The 19,584-nt window shown below is 39.9% G+C and overlaps 1 protein-coding gene across 1 annotated transcript in view; it reads right to left on the bottom strand.

The window, feature by feature from the left end:
* DNAJC15 (DnaJ heat shock protein family (Hsp40) member C15) overlaps positions 1-19,584 on the bottom strand; it is a 76,927-nt gene that overhangs the window by 11,934 nt on the left and 45,409 nt on the right. Inside the window, exons 4-5 of the mRNA XM_003805934.6 lie at positions 17,530-17,606; positions 10,365-10,435 (exon numbers count right to left, since the gene is read on the bottom strand). Of these exons, the coding sequence (XP_003805982.4) occupies positions 10,365-10,435; positions 17,530-17,606 (148 nt within the window). The remainder of the gene's footprint in view (positions 1-10,364; positions 10,436-17,529; positions 17,607-19,584) is intronic.

Genomic DNA, 19,584 nt, shown 5'->3' with positions numbered 1-19,584 from the left:
ACTTACTAATTCATTTAACATCAAGACAGTATTTCTTTTCTCCTAAACCTGTTTACAATCACCTGTCCACTCTAGATCCATTTCTACAAAGATAAAAATAAAAAATTAGCTGGGTATGTTGGCACACACCTATTGTCCCAAGTACTTGAGAGGCTAGGGTAAGAGGACTGCTTGAGTCTGAGAGGCCGAGGCTGAAGTGAGCTGTGATCACACCACTGCACTCTAGCCTGGGCAATGGAACAAGACCCTGTCTCAATGAAAACAAAGAAAAATAAAAAGAAAAAGAAAATAATTTTTCAGTGTTAATTTCTATTACTGTAAATACTCACAGATAGAATCCATATAAAGTCTTTTACGGTCTGAGACAAAAAAGTTTGAAAACTGTTGCTTTCATACAAAATGTATGGCATTCAAAAAAATTACTTTGCATACAAACAGAAGGCCTGAAAACCAAATAACTATAAGTAATATATTTAAGAAAACAGAGGGAAGATGGAAAAGATACGTAAAATTACAGAGAATTTTACAGAGAATTGGATTTCATAAAAAAGAATCAACAGGAAATTAGAAATGACATTAAGAGCTTAATAGATAGTTTAAGAGGAAATTAGACAGTGTAGAAGAAAGAACAATGAACTGGAAAAAATTAATAGTCCCAGTATTACTTTAGGAGTGGCCAAAGTAGTATTTTATTTCAGACTGTAGTAAGTCAAGAAAGTATTCTGTATTCTTTGGACAGTCACTAAAGAAACAGTTTTGTTTTCTTTGAGACAGGGTCTCACTCTGTCACCTAGGTTGGAGTACAGTAGCATGATCATAGCTCACTGTAGCCTCCATCTCCCAGGCTTAAGCAATCCTCCCACCTCAGCTTCACAAGTAGCTGGAACAACTGGCATGTGCCACCATGTCCAGCTAATTTTTTTAAATTTTTACCGGAGAAAGGGTCTTGCTGTGTTGCCCAGGCTGGTCTTAAATTCCTGAGCCCAAGCAATCCTCCTGCCCAGGCCTCCCAAAATAAATTGTCTTTTAAAAAAATGTATCTATCAAGTTACTAAAGAAAAAAGTATAAAATTTTTAAAAAACAGAACCAGCTAAAAGTCAAGGGTCAGAAAAAGGAATATAGGTGAGTCAAATAGAAAACAAAAAGTAACACTTATATATATATATATATACACACACACACACACACGTGTGTGTGTGTGTATATGTATATATTCAAATACCAGTAAACTACATTAAATGTAAAAGGACTGAATAGTTACATTAAAAGTCTAAAATTGTCACACTTAAAACGACTGCATTCTGCTTGGAAGAGACAAACCAAAAAGAGACATACAAAAAGGCTGAAAATAAAAAGATGGAAAAAAGATATACCATGTAAACACTAACCAAAGGAAAGGTGGTACAGCTATACATATTTTCGATAAGGTAGGCTTTATGGCAAAAAGCAGTACTATAAACAATGAGAGATATTTAAAACAAGGGAGAAATCCATATGTAAGATTTAACAATCCTAAATCATTTGTCCCCAAAATCCTTTTCACCATAAGCAAAAAAAATCTAAATGAAGAAACAGACAAATCCACAATCACTGTAGGAGGTTTTACCCCTATCTTAACAGACAATGGAGTAGGCAGACAAGAAATAGTAAGAATGCAGAAGATCTGAACAGTACAGTCAACAAACTTTACTCACATATCTAGAACATTGCATAGAGTAACTGCAGAATATACATTCTGTTCAAGTGATCACAAATTTTTCCCAAAATTGACCATATGCTAGATTATTGAAATCAGAGTATGTTCTCTTCCCAAATGGAATTAAGCTAGCAATCAATACTATAGAGATAACTACAAAACCCTCTATTGTTAAAAAATGTGGGAATGCATGTCAAATAACACACAGGTCAAAGAAAAAAATCATAATGAAAATTACAGTATTTTGAACTGAATGACAGCTGAAACCAGTGATCTGACTATTCATTTCAAAAAATTAGAAAAAGAACAGCAAATAAACTCAAAGATAGTGGAAGGAAATAACAATGATGCAAAAAATTATTTTATAAACAGAGATTAATAAGAGATGATACAAATAAACTACTAATATTGGGAATAAAAATGTGGCTTAACAATGCAATTACAAACATTACCAAGGTAATAAGAAGATATTATGAACCCATTTGTAACAATAGACCTGAAATTTTAGGTGAAATGAACAAATTCCTAAGAAAAAAACTAACCAAAATGATATTAAGGAGAAACGAAAAATGTGAAAGAGATGTGTATCTTTTAAATAACCTGAATTGGCCAGGCGCAGTGGCTCACGCCTGTAATCCCAGCACTTTGGGAGGCCAAGGCAGGCAGAACACCTGACGTCAGAAGTTCATGACCAGCCTGGCCAACATGGTGAAACACCATCTCTACTAAGTAATCTACAAAAATTAGCCAGGCGTGGTGGCACACACCTGTAGTCCCAGCTACTCAGGAGGCTGAGGCAGGAGAATCACTTGAACTCGGGAGGTGGAGGTTGCAGTGAGCAGAGATCGTGCCACTGCACTCCAGCCTAGGTGACAGAGTGAGATTCTGTCTCAAAAATAAAAAATAAAGAAATAAAAAAAAAATTGAATCTGTAATTTTAAACCTTCCCACAAAGAAGTCTCCAAGCCCAGATGGCTTCATTTGTGAACTCTTACAAATACCTAGAAATAAGACTAATCTAATTTTGGGAGGCCAAGGTGGGTGGATCACAATGTCAGGAGACCATCCTGGCTAACACAGTGAAAACCCATCTCTACTAAAAATACAAAAAAATTAGCCAGGTGTGGTGGTGGGCGCCTGTAGTTCCAGCTACTCAGGAGGCTGAGGCAGGAGAATGGTGTGAACCCAGGAGGCGGAGTTTGCAGTGAGCCAAGATCGCACCACTGCACTCCAGCCTGGGCAATGGAGCAAGACTCCATCTCAAAAAAAAAAAAAGAAAGAAAGAAGACTAATCTTACACAAACGTTCAGAAAGTAAAGAATGCTGCCCAATTTCTTTTAAGAGGCCAGAGCGCCTTGATAACAATATTTGTCAACTTTCAAAAAAAGGCAAAATAACCAGTTAGTTTTTTTCATAAGTAGAGGCAAAATTTTCCCCTTTAATTTATGCCATGTATAGGAAATCTTTGCCTAAGTCTATGCTTTTTTAAATATGGAAGTTTGTTTTACCTTTCATATTTAGGTTTGTTAAATTAAATAAGCAGGATGCCATTAGCCTGGGGCTGTCTCTGTACTTAGTTCCTACGTAATGAACTACAACCTAACTTAGTACTTAACACAAACTGAAACCCAACTTAGAAGTATAACAAACAGATAGTTTCAGCTGATCACAAGCAGCCAACTCATCACACCATGCTCAAACAAGGTAAATGCTTCATCATACCATGCCCATGCAAAACAAGACAGATGCCTAGCTGAAGCCAATCAGGTAATTTATCTGTTTTGCTTCTTTATCTGGCCTATAAAAGCTTGCTGCTCATGCTGTTAAGGGGGCCCTCTGAACCTCTTCTGGTTCTGAGTGCTGCCCAATTCATGAATCATTCATTGCTGAAATAAACTGCTAAATTTGTCTGAAGTTTTTCTTTTAACAGGTTATAATCCATTAAGAATTAATTTTGCATATGGCATCACATGATTCATTTTTCCCATATGCATATATATGGATAGACTGGTGTCACTGCCTTGACTAATGTTAAGACACCACCAGTTTTACCCACCAATATTTTTACACCATCAGTGCAAAGGCTGGCAAAGTGAAAAAGGAATATAGTTATGATTTGTGCACTTTTCTGCCCATAAATTACACTTCAATTAAAGTATACTTAAAAATCAAAAATAGAGATTGAGGATGAAAGAAAAATGACTTCTTAAAAGGTGTACTGAATTATATCACTCTACTGTTTAAAAGTTAACAGTAACTTCCCTTTGCATTTGGAACAAAGTTAAAATCTTATATAGAACCTACAGTATTTCATTATCATAATACATACCTAGTTTTAAAAATCTGGGTACCACTTTATCTCATGCTATCTTTCCATTTGCCTATTATATTCCTATCACACTAGTTTTCCTTCAGGTCCTTAAGCACACTAAATTCTTTCCTCCCTCAGAGGTTTTGCACATTAGCCCCTTTACTTTGTTTACCACTTTTCACACAGCTAGCTCCTTCTCATCCTGTACATCTCCTCACAGAGGTTTTCCCAGTCATCCTATGTAAAGTTGCCTCTCTTCTATGTTTTATATCTTAGCTCATTATACCCTTTATTGCCTTGCTACAACTTGAAATAGGTTTACTTATTTTTTGTCTGCTCCTCCATTAGAATGCATGATCCCACGGGGACAGAGATCTAATTGTCTTGTTGAAGTTGTCTTAAGATTTAGCACAATGCCTGGCACATAGTAGGTGCTAAATAAATAATTTTTGAATAAATGGAAGATTAGTGTCAGGTTGTTTCCTATCAATCTAATCTAAGAAATTATTTAATGTATTAGTTATCACTACCAATTCTGTTTTACCTACCAAGTGTTTGCCTTGTTTTTATCCATTTGTTTATTCATTTACTCACCAAAAAAACTTACGAATTTAGAGTTTACGATGTGTCAGCCATATAAGTTATAAAGAAGAATAAGCCACGTTCTTCACTTTTAAGGATCTCAGCATTTATCAAGGAAAATCAATGCATAAAACAAAATTATCTCTTTACCAAAAAAATTAGTTAACACAAAGCCTTAAATCTAAAATGCTGAAATGAAGGGAAAAGAAAGATGAACGCTCCAAAACAAACAGTCCAGTAAATCTATCAAAAAAAAAAAACAAAACCAAGTTAATTAGGCATCACCTTTTCTTAGTGAATCCATGCTGACTCTTGGGGATCATCTCTTTCTAAATATTTAGAACACATTTTAAAATGTAATATACTGTAAGAAATTACAATATATTATTATCGGGACTTCAAATAAAAATTAGCTTATTTTACAATGAGAGTAATTAGAGAGAATCCATTCAACAGTATAATTACTTTGACTTGTTTTTAATCCCAATATTTAATTTTGACTTAAACACTAATAAGGAAGTGTGAGAATACTGCATGTTTACTGAAAGGCGTGTAAGTGGGAAAAGGTTGAGAATCTCCCCACTGCAGGCAGGCAGATTTCATCTAAATGCAAGAAAGAACTTTCTAGTAGTTAGAGCTGTCCACCAGTAAAGCAAGCTGCCTTGTGAAACAGGAAGCTCTTAATCACTAAAAGTCTTGAAGGAGAAGCTAATAGGACATTTTCCCCGGGACAGAGCAGAAAGCCCAGATTTAGGAGGCAGCATTGATTAGATCAGTGCCTCTCAAGCTACGGCAAAGGTGTACTTTTTAAATATTTTAAACATTTCCAATCTTTAGTGGACCAATACTTTTAAATAGCACAAAAGTATCACACATTTGGGTATCGTGGCGATGTTATAAAGCTTTCTAAATGTTTACTTTTGGTTTCTGTTTTTAACTTGCACAAACTGGACTGGTAAGAATAGGCAAAATACACATTAAGACTGCATTAGACAGCCTGTAAGAAATCTCTGAGCAATCTGTCCTCTCCCCTTCTATATTCACTATGCATTACTGTAAAACTACTCATTTCATAACCACCAACCTCTTTCTTCATCAATTTAAGAAAAGCAGTAATCTGGTGGTTTGAAAGTGGTTGTATGCCCTCTCCCTCTCCCTCTCCCCTCTTTCCACAGTCTCCCTCTGATGCCGAGCCGAAGCTGGACGGTACTGCTGCCATCTCAGCTCACTGCAACCTCCCTGCCTGATTCTCCTGCCTCAGCCTGCCGAGTGCCCGCGATTGCAGGTGCGCGCCGCCACGCCTGACTGGTTTTCGTATTTTTTTGGTGGAGACGGGGTTTCGATGTGTCAGCCGGGCTGGTCTCCAGCTCCTAACCGCGAGTGATCTGCCAGCCTCGGCCTCCCGAGGTGCCGGGATTGCAGACGGAGTCTCGTTAACTCAGTGCTCAATGGCGCCCAGGCTGGAGTGCAGTGGTGTGAACTTGGCTCGCTACAACCACCTCCCAGCCGCCTGCCTTGGCCTCCCTAAGTGCCGAGATTGCAGCCTCTGCCTGGCAGCCCCCCGTCTGGGAAGTGAGGAGCGTCTCCGCCTGACCACCCATCATCTGGGATGTGAGGAGCCCCTCTGCCTGGCTGCCTAGTCTGGAAAGTGAGGAGCGTCTCTGCCCGGCCGCCATCCCATCTAGGAAGTGAGGAGCGCCTCTTCCCGGCCGCCATCACATCTGGGAAGTGAGGAGCGTCTCTGCCCGGCCGCCCATCGTCTGAGATGTGGAGAGCACCTCTGCCCTGCCGCCCCGTCCGGGATGTGAGGAGCGTCTCTGCCCGGCCGCCCCATCTGAGAAGTGAGGAGACCCTCTGCCTGGCAACCGCCCCGTCTGAGAAGTGAGGAGCCCCTCCGCCCGGCAGCCACCCCGTCTGAGAAGTGAGGAGCGTCCTCCCTCCTCGTCCGGGAGGGAGGTGGGGGGGTCAGCCCCCCGCCCGGCCAGCCGCCCCGTCCGGGAGGTGAGGGGCGCCTCTGCCCGGCCGCCCCTACTGGGAAGTGAGGAGCCCCTCTGCCCGGCCAGCCGCTCCGTCCGGGAGGGAGGTGGGGGGGTCAGCCCCCCGCCCGGCCAGCCGCCCCGTCCGGGAGGTGAGGGGTGCCTCTGCCCGGCCGCCCCTACTGGGAAGTGAGGAGCCCCTCTGCCCGGCCAGCCGCTCCGTCCGGGAGGGAGGTGGGGGGGTCAGCCCCCCGCCCGGCCAGCCGCCCCGTCCGGGAGGTGAGGGGCGCCTCTGCCCGGCCGCCCCTACCGGGAAGTGAGGAGCCCCTCTGCCCGGCCAGCTGCCCCGTCCGGGAGGGAGGTAGGGGGGTCAGCCCCCCGCCTGGCCAGCCGCCCCGTCCGGGAGGTGAGGGGTGCCTCTGCCCGGCCGCCCCTACTGGGAAGTGAGGAGCCCCTCTGCCCGGCCAGCCGCCCCGTCCGGGAGGGAGGTGGGGGGGTCAGCCCCCCGCCCGGCCAGCCGCCCCATCCGGGAGGGAGGTGGGGGGGATCAGCCCCCCGCCCGGCCAGCCGCCCTGTCCGGGACGTGGGGGGCGCCTCTGCCCGGCCGCCCCTACTGGGAAGTGAGGAGCCCCTCTGCCCGGCCAGCCGCCCCGTCCGGGAGGGAGGTGGGGGGGTCAGCCCCCCGCCCGGCCAGCCGCCCCGTCCGGGAGGGAGGTGGGGGGGATCAGCCCCCCGCCCGGCCAGCCGCCCTGTCCGGGACGTGGGGGGCGCCTCTGCCCGGCCGCCCCTACCGGGAAGTGAGGAGCCCCTCTGCCCGGCCAGCCGCCCCATCCGGGAGGGAGGTGGGGGGGTCAGCCCCCCGCCCGGCCAGCCGCCCCGTCCGGGAGGGAGGTGGGGGGGTCAGCCCCCCGCCGGGCCAGCCGCCCCGTCGGGGAAGTGAGGGGCGCCTCTGCCCGGCCGCCCCTACTGGGAAGTGAGGAGCCCCTCTGCCCGGCCAGCCGCCCTGTCCGGGAGGGAGGTGGGGGGTCAGCACCCCGCCCGGCCAGCCGCCCCGTCCGGGAGGTGAGGGGCGCTTCTGCCCGGCCGCCCCTACTGGGAAGTGAGGAGCCCCTCTGCCCGGCCACCACCCCGTCTGGGAGGTGTACTCAACAGCTCATTGAGAACGGGCCATGAAGACAATGGTGGTTTTGTGGAATAGAAAGGGGGGAAAGGTGGGGAAAAGATTGAGAAATCGGATGGTTGCCGTGTCTGTGTAGAAAGAGGTAGACATGGGAGACTTTTCATTTTGTTCTGTACTAAGAAAAATTCTTCTGCCTTGGGATCCTGTTGATCTGTGACCTTACCCCCAACCCTATGCTCTCTGAAACATGTGCTGTATCCACTCAGGGTTGAATGGATTAAGGGCGGTGCAAGATGTGCTTTGTTAAACAGATGCTTGAAGGCATCACCACTCCCTAATCTCAAGTACCCAGGGACACAAACACTGCGGAAGGCCGCAGGGTCCTCTGCCTAGGAAAACCAGAGAACTTTGTTCACTTGTTTATCTGCTGACCTTCCCTCCACTATTGTCCTGTGACCCTGCCAAATCCCCCTCTGCGAGAAACACCCAAGAATGATCAATAAAAAAAAAAAAAAAGAAAAGCAGTAATCTAAAAGATATTAGCCTTGAAAGCATTAGATCAAGGACACGAAATGTTTTTACTGCATTATTTTTTTATCTCACTACATTGAAAAAGAAAAATTTCCTTTTTACCAAAATACGTCTGAATGCTTACTTAAAACTAATTACAAAAATTTATTTTCAGCCATTTCCCACACCTAATTTTCTGGCGTCACTTTCTTTGCACAGCTGATAATGAAATGTGTAACAAATTATAGTTGGTCACACATTTGAAATTCCAAACTTGTTCTATCAGCTGGTAGCAAAACCAACAGAAAAGTTCCTTGGGGGTGGGTGGGGAAACATATTCATGAATTCGGAAGCACTGGAAATGAGATTTAAGTATTTCCAACTACCTATAATACCCAGTGGTGACCTGGCTAAAGTAAATATGTTGAAGGATTCTAAGAAGAAGAAACAAAATTAAAAGCTGCCCATTCTCATACTTCCCCAAATACTCTTGGATTTCGCTTTCCAAAGGCAATGAGGCATTTTTGTTTAAAATCTGTTAGCTTCCCACTGAAAACAAAACAATCTTCCTTCTCAAAGGATAATCTTGAGATTTATGAGCTATCATCTCTCAACTCCATCAAAGAGAGAAGTTCCAACATTCCTATCACTACACTTTTACTAGAGCAGGAGTTCTTAACTGTGAGTATATGGATGGGTTTTAGGAAGTGCATGAACTTTCTGAAACTCCAAATGTTTATAAATTTTGGGTGAATGAGCAGTTATATGGAAAAAAAGTCCACAGTTGTCAATATATTCTCAGAGGGAACAATAATCCAAAAACATTAAAAGCGTCTTTCTTAAGTTAAAAATCTGATCTGAACAGAAACATAGGGTACAGCCTCTACATTAATTGAATAGGCATAAAAGGTTATTAAATCATGCAAACAAAAAGGACTTTAGAAATAAATCCTGTCATTTTGTAAATAATAAAACTCATATTTGGAGTTAAGGGAGTTTTCAAGACCACAATGCTGACTGGAAGGTAGAAGCCAAAGAAAAATGCTGATCCCTTGCTCCGAAGTCCATTCTTTCACACCCAGCTACCCCACACAGGGTGAGACTAAAGGATATTAGTAAGCCCACTATAGTCAACAATCCCACCTCGAATAAATATACCATCTCAAAATAAATCGTAATTCTTTAAACACTACTTGCTCATAAGATAGCCCACAATGCAAAGTAAATTAGCTGAGTGAATCTTTCAGTAACTGTTGAAACTGTTTAGAAATTTTTAGCAAAACCTCTTTTGAAAGTTTATTCTCATGTTTATTCACACTAAAGAATAATAAGTGCAAAAACCAACAGAGATGATGCTTAGTGAAAAAAACTTTTATAGTAAGTAATTAAGTGAGAAAGCTGAAAAAGAATGCCTTATTTTGGTACTGGTTAGGATGGAGAGGAATCCAAAATTTGTTTTTAATTTTTTTGAAATAATTAGGGAACTGAAAGTCTGTAAATAAGAATCCAAGAAACCCTTCACTTTCCTCCCCCACCCCCCTTTGACTTCTGAAATACAGTGTAACTTTCTACCATCTGTTATTTTAAAGCAGAAACAGCAATGAACATATGGGCTTTCCCTCTCAAGCAGCTGTAGTGTAGTTAAAGTTATAATAATTGTCTTTCTGTAAGATAAATTTACATTAAAAACCTGGCCAGTTAAAAACAAATGGCTCAGCCTCAGAGCCTTCCAGAATAAAATTAAGAAATTCAGAATCATCTATGACATATTACATTCACAGATTTGGAGGAAATCCTCTAACTCTTGTGCTTTTACATTGAAGGTTACATAAATACAATTCGTGATGCCCAAATCAGTTTATACAACCGAAGAGTCCATAACTCGTGTTTTCGATTTTTCTTGATAAAAATGGTAGGCGCATCAGATGGGTTCAGGAAGTCATATGTAAAAACCAGCAACTAAGTTCTTGAAAGCAGATAATATAAATCCACTACCTGTGTGAATCCCTGAACTCCAACCTAAATGCTCATTTATGAGAAAAAAATCACAATACATGTGGCACACAAACTTCCATCTCAACTATATATCATATATAATGACTTTAATCTGAAAGGAATTCACAGCATATTTTGATATACATATTATGAAAAATAGGAATTCTACCTACCTTTATCTGGGTGATTCAAAATCATGACTCTCCTATGAGCTGTTCTAATCTTAGCCTTGCCAGCAGATGGGCTGTAAAAAGAAATTAAAGTGCTTATAATAAATAGCATCAAATGCAGATTATAAATTAAGGGTTTATATGGGTTTCAAAAAATTATACCTAATGAGAATTTCACCATCTTGTGGACAAATATGAAATTACAGCTTTCCACTTAATTCCACTAACCATCAAAATAAATCATTGATTCAATGTTACATGTGTTTTTCTTCAGTCCTTTGTAATGCCAATCCTTATTCTCAATCAATTTAAAAAACAAAACAACATATAGGTTAGGGGAGTCAGCTTCTGCAGACAATACTGTAAGTTTGAAAACTTATGCTTCTAAGTTATTTGGGGGGAAGGCGGTATATACGGTGTAGCAGACAAGTATTTGGATTCCAGAGGTATACTGCTGGACTTTTTTCCCCCCCCCCAAGAAGGAGGAGTCTTGCTCTGTTGCCCAGGTTGGAGTGCAGTGGCATGATCTCAGCTCACTGCAACCTCCACCTCCCAGGTTCAAGTGATTCTCCTGCCTCAGCCTCCCAAGTAGCTGGGATTACAGACGTGCGCCACCACACCTGGCTAATTTTTGTATTTTAGTAGAGACAGGGTTTCATCATGTTGTCCAGGCTGGTCTCGAACTCTTGACCTCGTGATCCGCCCACCTCGGCCTCCCAAAGTGCTAGGATTACAGGTGTAAGCCTCCACGCCTGGCACACTGCTGGATTTTAATCCCAGTATTGCCACTTAAGATTGTGTAAGCTTGATCAAATTTTTATCCTCTTGGTGCTTCAGTTTCCTCACTGTAAAACAGGGCTAGAGCAACTGTAAGGATTAAATGAGTTAATGCCTAAGAAATGTTAGAACAGTACCTGGAATGTAGCAAGTGCTTCATTATAGTTATCTTTTACCTTTACAGAGGATCTCAAAACTCTATGTCTCATAGTTATTTAGCTTTGTGAAAAAAAACCCATGGGAAAAGCTTGGCTGTTAAAGCCTATGCTGTAAACAAAAATTAAAGTAGATAATTAAATAATCCTAAAATTATTTGGGTAAAACCCAATGTATCCAGTATTGGAAATGTTGCTTATTAGTACATTTTCTAGGCAAGGAAAAAAAATTAACACCAACAACAACAAAATCCTACTACTGCTACTTAATAGCTATACTATCTTGTTTAAGCTACTTAACTTTTCTGAGTCTCAAATGGGGATAATAATAGTTGACTTAAAGCACAGTGTAATTATTGTAAAGCTCAAAATAATTTAATTTGCATGGATGAACCACAACATAATAGCTAAAAGCATGTGCTTTTACAGTTAGTCAGAAACAGGTTCAAATTCTTGATTCTACTACTTAATAGCTGTGAAAGTATATCTTGCTTAAACTCAGTTGCAATTTTCTCATACATAGCATACACATAATAAAACCTACCCCCGGGCTTATTTTAAAGAAAAATTAGATAATATAAGTAAAAAGATTAACATAACCTAGCACACATGAAAGTAAAGGATGCTTATGAGACTGTATTAGATATCTCCTGCATTTTGAAAATAAAGTGTAAATAACCTAACTTAACATTTCTTGGATGGCTCACAGCATTGTCATTATTACCAATTAAACTCTCAAGGTCTGCAGATGTTTGCTTGTCCTCCTACTAAATGGACCTAGAATGTTATTCATTTAAGTTCTATTTTGAACAGTGCCTCCCCTATGCTATCAGTTGTCAATCCTTGATTCTGCTATTGTTCTAGTCTTTGGCAGTTCCTTGCTAGTTACTTGCTACCTCTGATCTGTGGGTAAGTGACAGATCACCAAGCACATTAAAATGCACTATTAATTGCTGAGTAAGCACATAAAATAGTCTTCCATGAGTAAAATGAATTAAATATTTTCCTATAAGGACTTAAGAGTATTCCTCTTGGCTGTTTACCTATGTCTTTGAAGCAGCATTCTAAATTTACTTTTTGGCTTGTAGGTACCTCCCAGATAAACAATTAAACATTGTCTGGTTAAAAGACTACTGAATTTTGAGAAAATAACTGTTAAACATCATACCAGAGGTATGAACACTATACTGTTTAATTGCCTATTAAGAAATAAAAAAATTACACTGAAAAATTACAGCTCAATGATTTCGATTTCTGTGGCTAATCTACATTTATCAACTCCTTTTTTTGCTACACAGGTGCTCTGTGGCACATCTTGCCTTTATTACTTATGTTTTCTAGCTGTTCTGTATGTATTTGGCATGTCGTGTTAGGTAGATTCTAAATAACTTTAGGGCTGAAGCTATGATTTGTATCTTAAAATAGAAATTAGGATTGTAGGCCGGGCGCAGTAGCTCACGCCTGTAATCCCAGCACTTTGGGAGGCTGAGGCGGGCAGATCACAAGGTCAGGAGATCGAGACCACCCTGGCTAACATGGTGAAACCCTGTCTCTACTAAAACTACAAAAAATTAGCCAGGCGTGGTGGCGGGCGCCTGTGGTCCCAGCTACTCGGGAGGCTGAGGCAGGAAAATGGCATGAACCCAGGAGGCGGAGCTTACAGTGAGCCAAGATAGCCCCACTGCACTCCAGCCTGGGTGACAGAGCAAGACTCCGTCTCAAAAAAAAAACAAAAAAAAGAAATTAGGATTATATATAATACAAGTGCTTAATGCATTTTACATCACCCTCCAAAAATGACTGTAAAAAGGTAAACTCCTTAAAATAACAAATACTCCATATTAGTAAATACTAATATTATAAAGGATTACTATGCAAATAATTTTAAAGTAAAAAGGGGGGAGCTTTAAAAACCTATTTCATAAATTTCATCACCATGTGGCCCTCTAAATAATGAGATAAGTTCAGTAAAATCCAAATTTCATATATATATATATACACACACACACACATATATATATACACACATATATGCATACACACATATATATGTGTATATATATATAGGTGAATGTTCTGCTGAACCATTGTATATTTTTTTAGAAGATATATGGCAAGGTCCATTTTATTCTAGATATTAAGTTTTAGTTGAGCACATAAAACAAAATCTGAAAATTACTCCGTCAAAATTTCCTTGATAATTAATTACAATGCTCTGAAAATCAGTTCCACATAGTTTTGTACATAAAACTCCACAACGCATTATGCATACTGAGGTCCACCAACCACTGAACTAAAGTAAACACAAGGAAGGAAAGTTCATATGCACAAGTATGGCATTCAAAACACTCTGCCTTTAAGATAATAATGATCAGACTCCTAATGGTGAGCTCTGGAAATGAGACCTATTCTGCTTTGCTGGCAGTGTTTATTTCCTTTTAGTTATTATTATATTAAGTCTCTTGGACCTTAATACATTTTAATATTAATACATGTTTGTTGCTGTAAAGATTAAACAACATGAGAGAAGCCTAGTTTTTAAGTTTAGTATAAAAACTAAATGTAGCTATGATGATATACCTCCAGTATAATTTTAAATATGATGTTACCTAGACCAGAGATTTCAAACAGCTCCCTAGAATGCATCTGGCTGGCAGTGGGGGTATGTGGAGTGGTGTTCTTGGACCTTCTGGCAAATGGAGCAGTTTTGGTTTCATCTTTTTTTTTCTACTACTGAGCTTTTGAGTAACATATAGTGATATGGTTTGGCTCTGTCTCCACCCAAATCTTATCTTGAATTATAGCTCCCATAATCCCCTCATGTCATGGGAGGGGAACCGGTGGGAGGTAACTGAATGATGGGGGCAGGTTTTCCTGTGCTGTTCTCATGATAGTGACTAAGTCTCATGAGATCTGATGGTTTTATAAAGGGCAATTCCCCTACACATGCTCTCTTGCCTGCTGCCACTATGTAAGATGTGCCTTTGCTCCTCCTTTGCCTTCTGCCATTATTGAGGCCTCCCCAGCTATGTGGAACTGTGAGTCCATTAAACCTCTTTTTCCTTATAAATTACCCAGTCTTGGGTATTTCTTCATAGCAGCTTGAGAATGGACTAATATAGTTTATAAACAGAATTCTACAAAAGTTTTTAGAAAGCTTAAAAATCATAAATGTGCCAGGCATGGTGGCTTCTGCGTGTAATCCCAGCACTTTGAGAGGCTGAGGCGGGCGGATCACAAGGTCAGGAGATCAAGACCATCCTGCTAACACGGTGAAACCCCGACGCTACTAAAAATACAAAAAATTAGCCAGGCGTGGTGGTGGGCGCCTGTAGTCCCAGCTACTTGGGAGGCTGAGGCAGGAGAATGGCGTGAACCTGGGAGGCGCAGCTTGCAGTGAGGGGAGATCGTGCCACCGTACTCCAGCCTGGGCAACAGAGCAAGACTCTGTCTCAAAAAAAAAAAAAAATCATAAATGTGCATCATTTCATATAATACACAATATTGTTGATAGGTTCTTAAAAACTGTGATTTTAAGCAAAATGATGTATGGCAGGTCCCTGAATAATGTCATTTCCTTCAACATCCTTTCTTTATAACATTGATTTAAAAAATTGATTTCATTATAGTCATTTTGTTTAAAGTCACAGTTTACAAGAACCCATGGGCGATATTAAGTGAGGACTTACTATACCAGGTATAAAAACAATTTTCCTGGACAGCTTTGTAAAATAATTCAGGCTTTTTGTTACAGACATGAGTCATATTGCAGGACACTATTCTCTTGCAAGGAAAAACATAAGGCAAAGACTCAAGTACAAATTTCAATAAACAATTCTCATATGCAATATGTCAGAATGTATAGTATCATCTAGAACACATACAGTATTTTTAAAATAGGTTATCAAAAGGATTGGCTCCATTTTGCCTTCACCTACCTGTTATATAGTCTACATAGCTGAGATTCAATGAATACACTCACGTCTTAAAATTATCTTGTCATAATCAACATTGCCTGACTGAAAAGAAAGGGCTAGAGGAAAGCAGATAAGTTTCATTTACCTTTCCACTTAATGTGTTAGGACAAATATCTAGCTTCTGCGTTCGTGACAGACATGGAAAGAAACAGGAGCCAAATTTTTTTCAGCACCTGATATTTGGTAGGTATTATGTAAAAAGGTATCATCATATCATTCTTATATTATTCCAACAAGGCAGAATATTATTACTCTCAATTCAAAAATGAAGAAGCCAAAGTACAGAAAAGCTAAAAACAAAACAAAACAAAAAAGTTTGACCAAGATCATACAGGGCAGCGCCTAAGCGACAGAATCAGGGCAAGAATCTGCTTTGCTTGGCTGATATTTATTGAGTAGTTAGTAAGTACCATGTGTTGCAGACATATGTTCACTGTGGCACTATTTACAACAGCAAAGATATGAAATCAACCTAACTGCCCATCAGTGGTAGATGGGATAAAGAAAATGTGGTACATATACACCATGGAATACTACGCAGCCACAAAAAATAATGAGATCATGGGCTTTGCAGAAACATGGATGAACTGGAAGCTATTATCCTCAGCAAACTAATGCAGAAACAGAAAACCAAATATCACATGTTCTCACTTACATGTGGGAGCTAAATAGTAAGAGGGGAAAAACAGACACTGAGGCCTACCTGAGGGTAGGAGGTAAGAGAGGAGCAGAAAAAATAACTATTGGGTACTAGGCTTAGTACTTGGGTGACAAAATAATCTATACAACAAACCCCTGTGACACAAGTTTATCTTTATAATAAACCTGCAGGTGTAACCCTGAACCTAAAAGTTTAAAAAGAAAAAAACTTCCAAAAAAAGAAGTTCACATATATTATATAATTTAATCTTCACGGCAACTCTATGCAGTTAAAACTAATCTATTATCTCTATTTTACACATGATGAAACTGGGGTCACCCATTTAATAGGTGTTAAACTGGTATTTGTACGCAGATATACTTGATACCAGAGTCTGTGCTCTTAATCACTGAATTTTCCAAGTGAATTTTATACAGCTTTCAGTTCTATGGGATAAAACTTTATAAATATATATCTTAAGAGAATGTAAAAATATAGTCAACTCCTGTCTGTCCTAACAACGTAAGTGCCCTGCATAATATTAAAGGATATCCTCAAAAACCTTTGTACTTGGTTTTATAATGTGTTTCATACTCAGATTTCAAGATAATCAACAGGGTATTTTGGGAGGCCAATAAAAGTTCAGGAAAAATAACAATGCCATTCTGAATGATATTAAGCAAGAAATAGTTGGCAGTATAGCAAACTTCCTAATCTGACTCTCATGCTTAAAATCATTTCCTATTTTCTATTGTCTGGTAAGGAGAGATCTCATCTAAGAAGAGATGAGATCTCTTAAATAAAGCACCAAACTAAACTGGGCTCCTCCTCCCAACTCTTTTGTTTTTTCTGCTAGGTCATAAGAAATAATAAAATGTTTTGGCTTTTAAAAAAATCTTTAAATTTTAAAAAATTTACAAGATATCAAAACATTTTTGTCAATACAGGACTTTATTATCTAATTTGCTTAATTGTGTTGATTATATCATCAGAAGATTTGTTGTACATGACATACTGTAACCAATTCCCACAAAAACTTGAGAGTAGGCTCTAAGGGAACATATGGTAAACAAATGATTATCATAGGGGAAAATATTCTTAACATTAAATGTTAAATGATATCACACAGCAATTATATAATATCATTAATTTTCTCTCATATTGTCCAAAGTTAGACAATAAAAGGATACTAAGGTGAAACAAGCACAATAAATATGCTTGATGTCACACTGCAGAAGCAGAAAAGAACTATGAAACATATCCTGGATTATAATTAAAAATATGATATCAAATTATAAAACTGAGTCCAGAGAGAATGTCACAAAAAAGGATATTTTGGTTAACTGAAACATCAGTATTCAAATATTATAGATCCTTGTTAAAGAATAAAGGTACTTCACAACTTTGCCTGTTTTTTTTGTTTTGTTTTGTTTTGTTTTGTTTTTTTAGGGGAGTGGGATACTTTTAGATTTGAGGCTTTAAAATATAAAAATTTGATATTTTCTCCTCTGCCACCTACTCATAATTTTAAGTGTAAGTATAACCTTATTGTAACGTTTTCTCTTTTTTAAAGACAAGCTTGGTCACACAACAAAACAATACTTATGCTGCACACCTACCTTACACCTAAAATAAGACCAGCTTCTCGCCTACTCATTTTCTGTTCAAATCCTCCTTTATAGTAGGATGAAAAGCTCTGTATAGGAAAGAAAGAGCAAGAAATCATTAGTTCCACGTATGAGGTGGCATGACCTCAATCTCATCATGTAGCTGCACTGAGAGTAATGCATTTTACTAGAAGTCAACTCAAAATTATGGGGCGGGGGGAAGCACCAAACAATGAAACTTTTCAAGAAATTTTGACCAATATGAAGTTTTAAAAAATACTTTTTTTCACTTTAAAACAGATTAATTTTTCTACACCAAGATACAACAGAAAGAACAAAACAGACTGGTAGAAGCAAAATGCTTGAACTTTTTCTAAGCTCTGTAGTACTTTTCTCATTGGATAACCTTGATGAAGTCATTTAATGTTGACATGGCAGACATCGTTTAGCCTATCACACTAGCCAACAGAGAATGGGGAGGAACTAATGAAGAGGGGAGTATGTCACACTAGCAGACAGGCAAGCCAAGAGAGGCTGGGAAGCTGGATTAAAAGGTTTCAATGCTGCTGGAGAGGCGTGAACAAGGAGAAAAGGAGGACTCAAGATATAATGGGAACCAGATTGTGGATGGCCTTGTAAACAATGAAAGGAATTTAGAATTTTAAGTGGGAGGAGAAGCCAGAGCACTGGAATAACAATCTAACTTCGATTTAATCTAACTGCCATGTAGAGAATAGAAAGGTGCAAGAGTAGAAGTAGCAGACCAGTTCAGAAAACATAACAATAATCCAGACAACAGATGATGATGGTATGAACTAAGGCGGTAGCAGAGGAGGTGATAAAAGTGGTTAGATTCTGGATGTATATTTAAAACAGAACTAACATTTCCTTGATGGATTGAATTTGGGATATGAGAAAAAGAAAAATTAAGAATGATGTTGAGGACACTGGTGCTCATCAGATCCCCCATCAGGCGTGAAGGACTTACTCCCCAGACACTGGGGCTGTGGCTGGCTGATAGCTCCCAGCTGTCAGACACTTTAGGAATCGCCTTGCCTAAAGGAAGTCAAGCTTATCCCACTTTGCAGGGCAGCCTGTATCTACTGACTGGTTGACATGGGATAGAAACATTGTATTTCTCTAGGGTTCAGTCCTTGGACTTCTTATATATGCTCACTTCCTGGGTAATGTCATTTAATCCTATGACCCCTTGCCCCAACTTGGGATAACTACAATGAGCCATCCTTGCTTAGAGGTTATTGTGAGATTGGCTGAGGCTTTTGTAGGAATGCACTGAAGCCTAACTTGTCCTTCCCTTTCTTTCTGGAGTTGTTTATGCTAAGAGCACTCTTTAATAAAGGTATAGCTTGCTAATCTTTATCTCACTCTGCTTTCCAGAGAACCCAAGCTGTGCAAACGACTTCAAGGTTTCTGGCCTAAACTGCCAAATTGCCATTTAATGACTGAGGAAAGGAGCAGCTGTTTATTTGTTGTGAATAACAGACATGAGGAGAATGATTTCGGATATATTAAGTTTAAAATGTCTTAAATATCCAAGTGGAGAATGTCTGACTTAACATCAGACTTTACAATTGAGAGTCATTAGTGTACAGATAGCATTTAAAGCCATGAGACTGAAGTAAGATGGTTTAAAAATTAGAAATCCAAGGAGTCTTCCCTAAAGACTGCAACACTTCGTGGTATAGAAATGGAGAGGAATCAGTCAAGGAGGCTGACAAGGCCTAGCAGTAAAGGAGGATGGTAACCACAAGTCAAGAGTGAGGAAATGAAAAATGGTTTCAAAGTTTCTGATAGGTAAAGTAAAATGAGAGCCACGAACTGACCTCTGGATTTAGCAAAGAGGACATCAAAAACTGAGAAGAGCTGCAGAAAGTGAGGTGAGCATATGATTAGAGTGTATTTAAGACAGAATGGAAAGAAAGGAATGGAGACAGCAAGTAAAGGCACTATTTTCAGTAGCTCTAAACAGAGAAACAGGATGTACAAACTTAGCTTTTAGGAGGAAACATACACATATATGATTACAGGCATAAACGTTTCTAAGCA

Source organism: Pan paniscus, chromosome 14 (assembly GCF_029289425.2).
Source record: "Pan paniscus chromosome 14, NHGRI_mPanPan1-v2.0_pri, whole genome shotgun sequence".
Lineage (NCBI taxonomy): Eukaryota > Metazoa > Chordata > Mammalia > Primates > Hominidae > Pan > Pan paniscus.
This window is presented reverse-complemented; position numbering and strand designations above follow the sequence as displayed.